The sequence below is a fragment of the Myodes glareolus genome, chromosome 5 (genome assembly GCF_982192425.1).
Source record: "Myodes glareolus chromosome 5, mMyoGla1.1, whole genome shotgun sequence".
Lineage (NCBI taxonomy): Eukaryota > Metazoa > Chordata > Mammalia > Rodentia > Cricetidae > Myodes > Myodes glareolus.
In genome coordinates this window covers 89,674,631-89,689,288 of record NC_142030.1, presented here as the reverse complement: position 1 = coordinate 89,689,288, position 14,658 = coordinate 89,674,631, and the positions used below count along the sequence as shown (strand labels likewise).

General features: G+C 42.7%; 1 protein-coding gene across 3 annotated transcripts in view; it reads left to right on the top strand.

Annotated features, from left to right (window-relative positions):
• Positions 1–214: 214 nt before the first annotated feature.
• Klhl12 (kelch like family member 12) overlaps positions 215–14,658 on the top strand; it is a 38,004-nt gene continuing 23,560 nt past the window's right edge. The window contains exons 1-4 of one of the 3 annotated variants that reach the window (XM_048430811.3): positions 215–355; positions 3,786–3,986; positions 7,964–8,117; positions 11,114–11,331. In XM_048430811.3, the coding sequence (XP_048286768.1) occupies positions 3,792–3,986; positions 7,964–8,117; positions 11,114–11,331 (567 nt within the window). In that variant the 5' untranslated portion in view covers positions 215–355; positions 3,786–3,791. Of the gene's footprint in view, positions 356–1,243; positions 1,414–3,785; positions 3,987–4,691; positions 4,830–7,963; positions 8,118–11,113; positions 11,332–14,658 lie in introns of those variants that run through there. The other 2 variants (XM_085688212.2, XM_048430815.3) reach the window with 2 other exon arrangements.

Below are 14,658 nucleotides of genomic sequence, written 5' to 3'. Positions count from 1 at the left end.
GCCGCCTGCCGTACCGCGTAGGCACGGCCGCCCTCGGAACCTTCGCCTCCGGCCCACGCTCCCGCGCGGCCCTCCCCACTCGGTCCACCCTGCCATTATTTCTTCTCCGTTTCTTGACCCCTCAGGTGAGCTGGGCCTCTCGACTCAGCCTCCCTACCGTGACGTAACCTGGGAGAGGGCAGCCCCGCCCGCGGTGTGACGTCATCACGCCGCGCGGCTGCCGAGCCCGGAGCCTGGAGTACCACAGAGACTGCTCCGCAGCGGCTGGTCCGGGCGGCGGCGGCGGCGCTCCGGCTGGTCAGCCGCCTGTGAGCCCCGCGTCCAGCCCATCGGCTCGGGCGGCCACGGAGCCCAGGTGAGTGGGTGCGGCCATGACATCTTTCCTTCCCCTTCTGCCCTCAGCCTGGGGCGCGGCCTTCCCCCAGCCCCGGTACCCCCCGAGTCGGGCGGAGACGCGGTGGGGCGCCGCGGGATTAGTGCTTGAGGTCTCAGCTCCTCGGGAGCAGCCCCTGCCTGCCCCGGGAGAAGGTTTCACCTGGAAGGAAAGAATTCCGCCGAGAAACAGTTAAGGAGAAGTTTATTTAACAAAGCAAGGCTACACACGCCCAAGCTTAGAGTGGGCTTTCTCGGAAGATAGGTGGGTGCAACACACTGGGGTCTGCGTTGTGGGATTTAAAGAAGTTTTTTTCAGAGAACTAATGAGGTGCTTAGTATATCCGTTGCATGGATGTGAGATGACATTCCTTCCCTCCCAAATTATAATGAATCTCATTTCCCCTTGTAGGGCACCTCCCCCGCCCCCTCCCTCGCCAAGTGATCTTGAAAAGAGTCAAACCGCAACACATTGTAACGAGGATGCAGATCCTTCTTTAACGTGCATGTTGGTAATTTGTTAAGTACTCTGATGCCTTGGTTTCGGATACACTGGGAATATCCTTAATGTAGTTTCACGGATGCTCCACCACAGAGGTGTATGCTGACCATGGGAAGGCTTAGTGCAGTTTGATTGATTTCCTTGGTTCTGGCACGCGTTAAGTCCTCCCTAACCAGGAGACACAGCCACCAAGATACAGATGGAGTTTTCTGTGATTACCAGATATCTAACCACTTGCCTGCCTAGGTCGCTCTAATACTTGATGAAAGTAAGCTTGGCTTTAGGGGAAGAACTTCATTTTTTTTTTCTCTTCATTTTAGACTTCTAGAATTTGGTGCCCTTCCCTCTCTTCAGATATTAGCCGTTCTAGAATGCCCGTTCCTGAAAGGTGCAGAACGTGCTCAGGCTTTGTGCTGAGAGAGAGGTTGCTACCCTGAGGTTACTGTCACTTTGGACACCAACCTTAAGTTCCCAGCCACAAGCTGAGCCCTGTAGCAAGACTTCACGAAAATTTCATAATCTTCAGATACTTCTGAGAGGTCAGCAAATCCCCAGAGTTTCTTGCAGCTCACAATTGGAACTATGTTGACTTAAGGAAAGGTTTTAAGAATAAAAAAAAAAAATTACTTTCGAGAATCATCCCCTATTTTGTAAAATAGATGTTGCGGAGTTGTTGGAGGGAGGGTCGAGAGTGCTTTTGATGAAACTAAACAAAAGATGAGGACTTCAAACCTCAATTTTACTTTTCAGAAATTCTGATTGTGAACTTTGGAAGAAGAGTTTCTTTCTTTTCTTGGTCCATTTCAGGAAGTTTTGCATCCCAAGTAAAAGTTTGCTCTTATAACTTTCGTCTCATTCTCCAGAAAGTGTTCTGAGGAGGAAAATAGTGTGACTAAAGTCTGTCCACTCAGGAAAATATTCTTCTCATTGCCTTTCACATACATAACTATTCAATGGAGGCATACAAGCAAACTCTGCAATTCTGGTCATTCTCTGATACCCATAGGGAACTGGTTCCAGGAATCCCCAGATACCAATATCTGGGTGTGCTGGTGTTTGGTTTGGTTTGTTGAGATGGAGCTCTGTCTGGCTTGGAACTCATTGTGTAGACTAGGCCTCCAGCTTGCAGCGGTCTCCCTCTGTCTTCCGAGTGCTTGGATGACAGGGGATATATATAGCACCACACCTGGCTCTGAAGTCATGTGTAAGGCCATGCATAGCATTTGCATAGACTCCATGCACATCCTACATTAAGGCAGTTCTGGGTTACTTAGCATACCGAAAACAGTAAAATTGTTGTTTTGTGCTGACTGGTTTTATGTCAGTGTGACACGCTGTGGTCATCTGAGAGGAGGGAACCTTAGTTTTAAAAAAAGGCCTGTAGAAGATCAGGGTGCAGTCAAGCTGGTATGGCATTTTTGTAATTATTAGTGATTGATGGGGGAGGTCTTAGCTCACTGTGCCACCACTGGGTTGGCGGTCCTGTGTTCTATTAAGAAAGTAGGCTGAGCCAGGTGGCACGCGGGAGGTAGAGGCACTCGGATCTCTGAGTCGAGGCCAGCCTGGTTTACAAGAGCTAGTTCCAGGACAAGCACCAAAGCTATCCAGAGAAACCCTGTCTCCAAAAACCAAAGAAATAGTGCACTCTTTAATTCTGGCACTTGAGAGGCAGAGGCAGGCAAATCTCTGTGTGCTCAAGGCCAGCATGATCTACAAAGCAAGTTCTAGGATAACTAGGGCTACACAGAGAAATCCTGTCTCGAGAAACCAAAAAGAAAATAAGAAAGAAAGTAAATTGAGAAAGTCATGAGGAACAAGCCAGTAAGCCATCCCTCTATGGGCCTCTGGACTAGCTCCTACCTCCTGAAGTATCCGTTCCCACCTGATTTGAGTTCCTACCTCTGCTTCCCTCAGTGGACTGTGATGCAGGATATGTAAGCCAAATAAACCCTTACCTCCCCACATTGCCTTTTTGTTTGTGTTTCTTTATTCTTTTTTTAAGAATATTTTATTTATTTATTTATTTATGTACACATTTGTTTGTGTATGGATATCGAATTCCCTGGAACTGGGATTATAGACAGTTGTGAGCTGCCATGTGGGTGCTGGATTGAACCTGGGTCCTCTGGAAAAACAGCCAGTGCTCTTAACCACCAATCCATCTCTCCAGCCCGTTTGTTTTTTGAGCTAGGCTTTCCCTGTGTAACTAGCTGTCCTGGAACTCTCTCTCTATACCAGGCAATCCTTGAACTCAGAGTTGTCTCCTGAGTGCAGGGATTTAAAGGCATCTGCCACCACGCCCAGCTCCCAATTTCCTTTTTTTAAAAATATATTTTAATTTTTTTTAATTAATTAATTTATTATGTATGCAGTGTTCTGCCTGCGTGTGTGCCTGCAGGCCAGAAGAGGACACCAGACCCCATTACAGATGGTTGTGAGCCACCATGTGGTTGTTGGGAATTGAACTCAGGTGTGGGAGAGCAGGCAATGCTCTTAACCACTGAGCTATCTCTCCAGCCCTCCCAATTTCCTTTCTGATCATGGTTTTTTATCACAACAATAATAACCCTAACTAAGACAGTGTTATTATTTAGGGAAAGTAATAAAAGTCTGTGCATATTCAAAATCAATACTTTTTGAATATTTTGCTCATCGCTAGGTTGAATCCAAAGATGTAGATTAGTAGAATTCAGAGGCAGAAGAGGTACCTTGCTGAAGTTAGCTAGATTGTGGTAGTGGTGCCAGGGTCAGGAATGCTCTGTACGTGGCTGTTTGTGTTGAAGGAAGCCCCCTTTTTAGTCCTTAATTTGTAAAGCTCAGTGTGTGTTCGTTTTCTCATTTCTTCAAATATATGATCTCTTTCCTTGTTGTAGCTATATTGTCCAAGGATTCCTCTGTTCTTTCTTCATAGTGCTTGATGGGCGGCATTATGGCCCCCAAAGACATAATGACAAACACTCACGCCAAGTCCATCCTCAACTCAATGAACTCCCTCAGGAAGAGCAGCACCCTTTGTGACGTGACCCTGAGGGTGGAGCAGAAAGACTTCCCTGCCCATCGGATTGTGCTGGCTGCTTGCAGTGACTATTTCTGTGCCATGTTCACTAGTGAGGTAAGTGCAAGTCATTCTTATGTCATAGAGCACGTGTTGGTGATTAGACTGATCTGTCTGGCCAGCTAGGTCAGTGTCCCTTTCTTTATCACTCTTTGTTGTGTGGCTTCTGAAGGGGCTGTTCAGTTGAAGATGTTTCCCAACAGAAGACTATTCTTTGGTCAAGAGTGTAGGAGTCCTGCCCTGTTAGAACTTCATAACAAGCTTTCAATAAAAATATAGATTTGAAACCAGAAGCCGGGCGGTGATGGCGCACACCTTTAATTCTAGCACTTGGGATGCAGAGCCAGGCGGATCTATGTGAGTTCAAGGCCAGCCTGGTCTACAAAGATAGTTCCAGGATGGGCTTCAAAGCTACATAGAAACCCTGTCTTGAAGAAAAACAAAAACAAAAATAAAACTTTGAAACCAGAAATTGTGGCTTACTCACAGTTATAATGCTGACACTTGGGAAGCAGAAGCAGGAGAATCATCATAAATTTGAGGCCAGTGTGAGCTACAGAATAATGCCCATCTCAAAAACACTCAGCAATAAAAAAAAAAATTAGTTTGATAAACCAGTGAATTTGTATAATGTGTTAAACAGATGCTCTAAATAAGACATGTGATGGCTTCCTCTTTTTTTTTTTAAAGATTTTATTTGTTATATATGCAGTGTTCTGCCTGCATGTATGCCTGCAGACCAGAAGAGGATACCAGATCTCATTACAAATGGCTGTGAGCTACCATGTGGTTGCTGGGAACTGAACTCAGAACCTTTGGAAGAGCACACATTGCTCTCAACCGCTAATCCATCTCTCCATCTCCTGGCTTCCTCTTTTAAATTACCAGTAATCGTAGAAAGTGAGTATTCCTCCCACCAATGTAGATTTCAGGGTAGTTTCAAGTGAGAAGAAGTGAATGTAGCGAATGGTTGTGCAGTATTAGCTTAACCTGGTGTGGTAGCACATGCCTGTAATGCCAGCATTGGGAGGGGAAAGCAGGAGGCTCAGGAGTTCGAGGCTGACCTCATGGTGAGACCCAGTCTCATAAAAACACAAACAAGTACAGGGGATGTAGTTTAGTTGGTCAGGTAATTGCCATCATACACAAAGCTGTAAGTTCAAGACCATTCTTGCCTTAATGCAGAGTTTTAGGTCATTCTAGGCTTTACGAGACATTTTCTCTAAAAATAAAATTAATTAAAAAGCAAACAACAACAAAAACAGGACCAGCAAGATGGTTCAACATTAAAGATACTGTCCACCAGACCTGATCGACCCACATGATGGAAGGAGAGAACAAACTCTGACCTGTCTGTGTGTCTGTGTACATTTGAGATGGCTAGGCCTGTAAGGAGCCTGATGTGACCCCTGAGTTTGATCCCCAGAACCCACATAAATGTGAAAGAAAGAACCCACTGGTCTCCACACATGCAGGGCATGTGAGTTGTGAAGAATATAAAGCTAATTGGTTTTCTGGTTTAAACTATTTCATGGTGGATAAGTGAATAAAACTGTAATTGATAGTGAAAATATAAAACCCTAAGGGAAGTGCCACAGTTTCAGAATGGCCATTCTAACTATGTTGGAAGTTCACTGAGATAGAGAATTTGGGACTGGGCAAATGTTAGGCTAATCTGTTTGTATGATACTTTTATTTGTGAGTTCATTACAATAAAGTGGGTGGTTTCTTTTAAGTTTCTAAAAAGTAAAAGTAAAAATATTTGAACAAATATTTATAAATACTTTTAAGTTTAAGATATATGAATAATTATTATGTATTTAAACTTAGACATATGTCTTTTTCTTTTTTGTTTTTTGTTTTGCTTTGGTTTTGGGTTTTTCAAGATAGGGTTTCTCTATAGCTTTGGAGCCTGGCCTGGAACTCACTTTGTAGACCAGGGTGGTCTTGAACTTACAGAGATCTGCTGGGATTAAAGGCGTGCGCCACCACTGCCTGGCTAGATATATATGTGAATATTTCATTATGCTGAATTTTTAGTTTTTGTTTGTTTTTGAGATTTTAAAAAAAATGTATGTGTGTGTGTGTGTGTGTGCCTGCATGAATTTATGTTCATCATATTGAAGCAGGTGTCCTTAGAGCTCAGAGGTGTCAGATCTCTGGAGCTGAGTATCATTGGTGTGCCCCCAACCCTCTGGTTTGGTATGTGCGCATCAGTTTTTGAGACAGAATCTTTTTTTTTGGTTTTCCGAGACAGGGTTTCACTATAGTTTTGGAACCTGTCCTAGAACTAGCTCTTGTAGACCAGCCAGGCTGGCCTCAAACTCACAGAGATCCACCTGCCTCTGCCTCCCAAGTGCTGGGATTAAAGGTGTGCACCACCACCGCCTGGCTTTGAGACAGAATCTTACTGTATACCCAAGTCTGAAATATTCCATCTTTCTGCCTCAGCCTCCTCAACAGAGATTAATGGTGTGTGCCACCCATGCCTGGCTATGATAAGACTCTTTAAAAAATATCTCTAACTACCAGTATTTTCTTTAGTTAGTACTCGTCACCGTAATGAAGAAGTAGTTGCTAGAACCAGATAGAAGAGGAAGTATCATAATAACTATATTTATGGGTCCAGTTACAATGTCACATTTGTCACCCTACTACCGTTTAATTTTACAAATAAAGAAGGGTCTCAATAGAAAACTGGCCCAAGGTCACAGAGCTTGAGCTAAATACAGGTGGGCTTTGCCTGTGCAGCTTGTGACTATAAAGTCTGGTTCTCAAGTCCTTTGTTCAGTCAGCAGCCTGGTAGGAGAAATAGAAAGCTGTCAGGTCATTCTGGCTAACTCAGGCTAATTAAAAAACTGTCTTGAATAATACAGCAGCACAGCTCTGTAGCCTGTACTGTTCTCCATGATGTCTGACCCCAGAGCATTGGCATTTAGCAGGTAAGGGGTGTTGATCAGAAGTGCTGAGCATGATGTGGGCTAAGACTGCTAACTGTTGATTGTATATTATATGTCCTGTTTGCTGTCACCTTGGAGAAAGTTGCTATATGGTTTTTTCAGCATTGAGCAATTTATAGAGTATTAGAAAATAACATACTTCTTCTCATGCACATTTCTTTCTTTTTAAACATTTTATTTATTATGTATACAGTATTCTCAGTACTCTGTCTGCATGTATGCCTGCAGGCCAGAAGAGGGCATCAGATCTCATTACAGATGGTTGTGAGCCACTATGTGATTGCTGGGAATTGAATTCAGGACCTTTGGAAGAGCAGGCAGTGCTCTTAACCTCTGAGCCATCTCTCCAGCCCTCTTTTTTCTTTTTTTTTTTTTTAAATATTTATTTATTTATTATGTATACAATATTTTGTTTGTGTGTATGCCTGCAGGCCAGAAGAGGGCATCAGACCTCATTACAGATGGTTGTGAGCCACCATGTGGTTGCTGGGAATTGACCTCAGGACCTTTGGAAGAGCAGGCAATGCTCTTAACCTCTGAGCCATCTCTCCAGCCCCCCCTTTTTTCTTTTGCTTTATTTTTTTCCTGTTTTCTTTTTTAATCAGGGCTTCTCTGCCTGTCCTAGAACTCCTGTAGAGCAGGCTGGCCTTGGACTCGGAGATCTGGTTGCTTCTACCTGGGTTTAAAGACATCATGTACTACTAATGATTTTTTTTCTTTGTGTATGGGATTCGTCTTGTAAAGAATGTTCTCTGGGCTGACGGAGAAATCAAAGATGATAAAGCCATTTTAGTTAATAGTGGAAGTACATAAGAGTTTTGTGGTAGCTGTTTGTGTGTGTGAGCACATGTGGGCCTAAGTGTGTTCACCCTTTGAGGCCATTGCCAGATGTCCTTAGTCACTCTCCACCTTACTTTTGAGACAGGGTCTCTTCACTAAACTCTGCTTGTGATTTGATTGTCAAATGAGTGGTGGGATCTGCCTGTCTCTGGCCTAAGGCTCCGAGATCACAGGTGTATATCAGTATCTTGAAGAATTAAAAGCATCGTTCTTTTCTACCTCATGAATTTTCAGCTTTCAGAGAAGGGGAAGCCATATGTTGACATTCAAGGGTTAACTGCTTCTACCATGGAAATCCTGTTGGACTTTGTGTACACAGAAACAGTACACGTGACGGTGGAGAATGTTCAAGAACTGCTCCCTGCAGCCTGTCTACTTCAGCTGAAAGGTACAGTCCATAAAAGGAGCCCTAATTCATGGCTCTATGCCCCTGGAAGTGTTTTTAATTGATGTAAAATTAATCAAGAGACTTTCAGAGAACCATCTAGAATCATGACTTTTGAATTTTGGAGCAAGAAAGATCAGGTGTATTTAAGAACAATGTAAAAGAAACTCTCCAAATATGAGTATTTGGCTCTTGTAAAAGAAAACATTTAAATTTTTCCTGTTTGTGAGAATATGGAAGAGCCAGTTGTGGTGGCTAACAGCAGTAATCCAGCATTTAGGAAGCAGGGACAGGAGGATTGTGTGAATTTCAAGCAGATTTAATCTATAAAATGAGACTGTGTCTCAAAACTAAACCAAAGGGCTGATGAGATGTCCAGTGGTTAAGAGTATGAGCTAATCTTCAGGGGGACCTGTGTTTGGGTCCCAGCACCCACTTGGTGACTCACAACTCTTTGTAACTCCATTTCCAGGGAATCTGATGCCCTCTTCTGGGCACTGGCCATGAACATGCTACACAGATACATGTGGGCAAAACACCCATACACATAAGTAAACCAAACAAAACATTTCTTTAACACATACATGCGTACATACTTACATAGTACTCATGTAAAAATTGCCAAGAAACTGATAGTATTTATTGCCTGCAGACATACTGTCTGTTTACCATGTCATTGGATGGCTATGGGAATAAAGCCTAAGAGTACTTGTCGTTATAAACCTTTTTATATCTTTTTTGTGGGGAGGGGTTGTCCAAGATAGGGTTTCTCTGTGTAACCTGCCTGATTGTCCTGGAACTCACTCTGTAGAACAGGCTGGCTTCGAACTCACAGAGATCCACCTGCCTCTGCCTTCTGAGTGCTGGGATTAAAGGTGTGTACCACCATCGCCTGGCTACCTTTTTATATCTTTAAGTCTTGGAATCATGTAAAATGTCTTTTTTAAAAAAATCATTTAGGTTTATTTTTATTATTTTTTATGTGTATAAGTGTTCTGACCTTTGGTGACCACAGAGGTCAGAAGAGGGTGTCAGATCCTCTGAAACTGGAGTTACAGGCAGTTGTGAGCTGTGTTCTCGATGCTGGGAACTGAACCTAGCTTATCTTCAAAAGTGACAAATGCTTTTAATGGCTGAGCCATGCTCCAGTTCCCTTTTTGGTTTTGGTTTTTAAGAGAGGGTCGTACTATATAACTGAGGTTGTCTGGGAACTCACTGGCCAAACTGGCCTTGAACTTAAGCATATCTGCCTGCCTCTGCCTCCTGAGAGCTGGGATTAAAGGCATGCGCCGCCATGCCTGTCTTAAAATATCTATTAAAAAATAAAGTTTACCTAGCACTTGGGAAGGATAGGCAACATAAACTATATAGGTAGGCCATGTCTCAAAATAAAATAAAATAAAATAAAATTTAAATTAATACGTAACAGTTATAATTTAATTTTCACTGCATTAATGCCCCCCTTCCAGTTTCCAGTTTGTCAGTGGTGTGTGTGTGTGTGTGTGTGTGTGTGTGTGTGTGTGTGTACTTATGCTTTATTTTGGTCTACACTGTATAGACAAGGCTGGCCCTGAGCTGTATCCCCGCTGGTCCAAATTCTGTCTTCTTGCCTCAGCCTCTTGAGTACTAGGATTACAGTTGTGGGCCAAGACAACTAGCCAGTCTGTCTCTTTTAACCTCCAATTATGTATATCCACATAATTGAAACATTCTTACTGTTGTTTGTTTGTTTTGTTTAGGTAAGTCTCACTGTGTAGTTCAAACTGGCCGTGAGTTTATGATCCTTCTGAATTGCTGGGATTTCAGGCACAAACCACGTTGCCCAGTCTCTAGTCTATATTCTCCACTTATAATACAAGATTGAAGTAAAGTGGACACCCTCAGTACAGAGTTATAAAATTAAGTTTATGCAAGATAAGGTGGCACACACCTTTAACCCCAGCACTCAGAAGGCAGGTGCAGACGGATATTTGTGAATTTGAGTCCAGTCTGGTCTGTATCATAAGTTCCAGGCTAGAAAGGGCTACATAGTAAGACCCTGCCTCAGAAAAACAAAACAAAAAGACCTGAGTTCATGCATTGCGCTTTTTCTTTTTTCCAGTGCCAGGGACTGAACCCAGGGCCTGTGCCGAGATGCTACACTAGCAGAGCTGCTCTTCTGTTGTGCCTCATCCCAAGCTTCTATTCTGAGTTCCCCAGTTAGAGAATTATGGGATTGTTTTTCTTCACCGGAGAGGTGGTTTGGTTTTTGAGACAGGGTTTCTCTGTGTAGCACCTGACTGTCTTAGAACTTGGTTTGTAGACCAGGCTGTCCTCTAACTCACAGATCCACCTGGCTCTGCCTCCCAAGTGCTCAGATTAAAATGTGTGCCACCATACCCAGCCTCACTGGAGTTTTAAAATAAGTTTGATATAGGAACCAGAGAGATGGCTCAGTAGTTAAGAGCACTTTTCTTCCAGAGAACTTGGGTCCAATTCCCAGCACTCAGCATGGTAACTCACAACCGCCTTTAGCTCCAGTCCCAAGGGATCTGACAAGTATGACCTCTTTGGGCACTGCATGCCATGGTGCATTTACCTACATGCAAACCTAGTACTTAGACACATAAAATAAAAATAAATAAATCTGAAAATGAAACTTTATATAGAGTAGAAAATAAGAGCGTTGTAATTTAGTGGCTGTTTTTAGATTGGTTCCAGTAGCTAAGAATTTACAGTTTCTGATGGCACGAGTGTCCTGGAAACTAGGTCGGACTTGCTACACTCATTTTAGAGATGAAGCAAAAGCAGATATAAAGGGCTTTTAAAAGTGACATAGTACATAAGACAGAGATAATATTGGAATGCCTTAACCATAGATTTTCTAATTTGTCTGTTAAGGTGTGGAGCCAGTGTTCTTCTGATAACATGTAGAGAAGATGCTAAGGTCCAAGAATGTGCAGCCGCTTCACCCTTGGCCAAGTATCCTGAAGTCTGCTCACTGCCTCTGTTTGTCCTAGGTGTGAAACAAGCCTGCTGTGAGTTCTTAGAAAGTCAGTTGGACCCTTCTAATTGCCTGGGTATCAGGGATTTTGCTGAAACTCACAATTGCGTTGACCTGATGCAAGCAGCTGAGGTTTTTAGCCAGAAGCATTTTCCTGAAGTGGTACAGCATGAAGAGTTCATTCTGCTGAGTCAAGGAGAGGTGGAAAAGCTAATCAAGTGCGATGAAATTCAGGTACAGCTTTGGCTTCTGTTACAGTTTCTTTAAAACTGAGCCATTACAAAAATTACAGAACAGGGTGGACTCACTGTGTCCATCCTATGACTTTATAATCATATACCCATATTATTGCCGAAGGTTTTAGTTTATTTGCATATTTGTGAGGGAAAAAGATCTGTTCCCTTTCCTTTATCAAATATACTTATTCCAGTGGTAAAAGTTAAATAAACAGAAATTGGGAATTAGGTGAATCTCTGTGCTATACTTTTACCCACCAGCTGTATAGTTTGTTTGTCGCGTATAGGTATAGTTAGACTGAAAACGGGAGTGAAGAATCCAGTAGAGAGCTGATGGATGTCTTTGAAGCAGATAACTTTAATCTCCAGTGGACTAGATCTTTAGTTAGTAGCTTCTAGAAAGATACTCAGAGCCCAAGTGCTGTGTTCTATGTACCTGTTGAGTTTTTTTTTCTCCACTGAAATAATTACCAGGCTTCTGTTCCTCAGTTTAGATGAGATGCATTAGAAAATATCAGGATTAATATTTTTTTATATGCTATATTAGAGTTTGCTACTTAAAGAAATTCTATGGCCAATCCAGGCTTGCTGTTGCACCTGTAATCTCAGTACTCAAGAAGCAGCTGAGACAGGAGAATCATGAGCTTGCCTTGGCAACGTAGTGAGACCATGTCTCAAAAAGAAAGAGAGAGAGAGAGAAAGAGAGAGAGAGAGAGAGAGAGAGAAAGGAAAAAAAAACACCATAGGAGAAAAGAACTCTGTGATATACTTCATGTAAATCAAATGGTCTTTGTCCTGATTGGCTAGAAATGGATTTTTATGTTATAAAATAGAAGGTTTTAAGTATATTTTTTAAAGTATATTTTTATTGATGAGGATTTACCAAAGTAAGTTATAGAGCCAGTATTCAAGTCCAGGCAGTCAGCTAGATGTGATGCTACACATCTGTAAGTCTAGTGTTTGGGAGGTGGAGCTAGAAGTTCAAAGCTATGCTGGGCTACAGAAGAAACTGTCTCAAAAAAACCAACAAAAGAAAATAAAAGGGAAAAAAATTTAAAGCTGGATGTGAAATTTCCAGCACTTAGGAGTGGAGGAAGACAACCAGTTTAAAACCTTCCTTTGCTACATAGTATCAGGCTAGCCTGGGCTATATGAGACAACCTCCCCGCCCCCCTTTATTACAGTGGAAAGACCCACTTTTCTGTTTCTTTTTTTTTTTTTAAATGTGCATTGGTGTTTTACCTGCATGGGGGTGTCAGACTCCCTGAAACTGCAGTTACGGGCACTTGTGAATTGCCATGTGGGTGCTGGGAATTGAACCTGGGTCCTGTGGAAGAACATCTAGTGCTCTTAACCACTGAGCCATCTCTCCAGCCCCAATGAGACCCTTTTTTAACAACACCATCATCACCCCTTACAGACCATGTGTTCTCAAGACCTTTCCCCCACCATAGAGCTGTGAGCTCACCACCAGCTGCCCGGTTTGTTTCTGACTGTCCTCATCAGGATATTAGCACAAACATCAGTCATTTTGAACCTCTTGTAGAATCTGGATAAAATAAAATGGAACAGAACGAGCAAATGGCTAACTGTTCAGGCCAAGATGAAAAACAGCTTGAGCATTCTTTTATGTAGTTTTTCCTTCCCCATATATTAAGACTGGCCATTGCTTTTTTTTTTTTCAGGAATGACAACAAAAGATTTTTTCCTGGTTTATAAACCAGCTCAGAATTACAACCAGATGTCTTGACTTCCACTTGATAAATAGCACTTCCTCTTACTAAAGAAAACAATAGGAGCCACGCATGGGGGTGCTAGTCTGCAATTCCATAGTTGACAGTGGGAAGCAGTGTATCATACTGATTGAAACAGCACGGGTTTTACAGTCAGACTTGGTTCTAACATCTGTGATGTGTTACCTGATGGTTAGTCTTTGTTTTTAGATCATATTAGCTCTTACTGCACAGAACTATCTCAAGCATTAAATGACACTGTCTTGTCTGACACATAAGAAAAGGTCTTTGTGAAGAATTTATTTTCCCTGTTATGAATTATTAACCTCTCTCCACATTTAGCAGTTTCTCTGCAATTTTGATTTACTTGTTTTAAACAGAAAGACAGTTTTTCTTAATAATGCTATCCTGCATCTTCCCCAGCTTCTGGTAAGATGGACTGTCTTGATCTTCCACATGCTTCTCCAGAACTACCATAGCTGAAGTCTAGCCTGTTGTACCAGAGAAGAGTTGAACCCATCCTCTAGCCCTTAGCACTCGGAGTGTTCTTCCCATGGTCACCACAGCAGTTTTTACGAACATGTTGTTACTGTCCTGCTTGGACCAGGACAGCAATATCACAAGATATCAGTTGCTCTTTCTGATGCCCTCAGAAGTCCGGTGCTTACCCCTAGCTCTGTCACCACCCTTCCTCCTTTCACTAGACTAGAACACTAAAATGTCCCCCAGTACCAGTTCTTTTTGTTCTAGGTCGGTGTTGTGTGATAGAAAATTCTTTCAAGATGGACTAAATTCCATTGTCTAGTGTGATAGCCATGGGCATGTTGCCATTGGGTTTAAAAGGGGTGTGACTAGTACAGCTAAGAAGCTGGACTCTGTTTATTTTAGTTAAGTGCCCCTCCTGTGAAAGGACAGGTGGGCCAGAACTTCTGGCTGCGTGGTTTTTTTGTTTTGTTTTGTTTTTTTCCAGAGTGCTCTTGGGGATTTTGAGATGAAATCTTATTCTACATCCTTAGCAGGCTCTGAACTCACTGTGTAGCAACCCTCCTGCCTCAGCCTTCCAAGTGCTGGGATTATCAGTATATGCTTCCACTTCCGGCCCTTTGAGTATTCTCTTTTTTATTTTTCCTGGCTATTTGCTACTTTTCCATCAAATTTCAGCTTACTACTTAAGGGAGATTTTTCCTGACTCACCCGCCTGTTGTTTTAACTTTGGCACAGTTGGCTGCACCTTAATCTAATGCTAGTTCAACCAGCAATTGCAACTCCACAGTTACCAACCTGCTTCTCTGGCCGTGATCTGACTACTCAGGCCACAGCCTGGTGGGAATTCTGTTCTCACAGGCACCAGTTCTGTTGCTGCCGTGAAAGGTGGCTTTAACTGAATCTCTGTTGTTCTATTTATAAATACGACTAGAGAGTCAAAGGCTGGGGTCAACCTGCTAACTCAGAGAAGCTGAGTAGCAGCAGTGAGCCTTCTTTTCTTGCTGGAGTGTCTCCAAAAGAGAGTGTCCTGCTTGGCTAAAACAAAAATGAAATCACGCCACTCCAAATCCCTCCCTCCTTCTTCTGTTGCCTCCTTCTTATCTCTT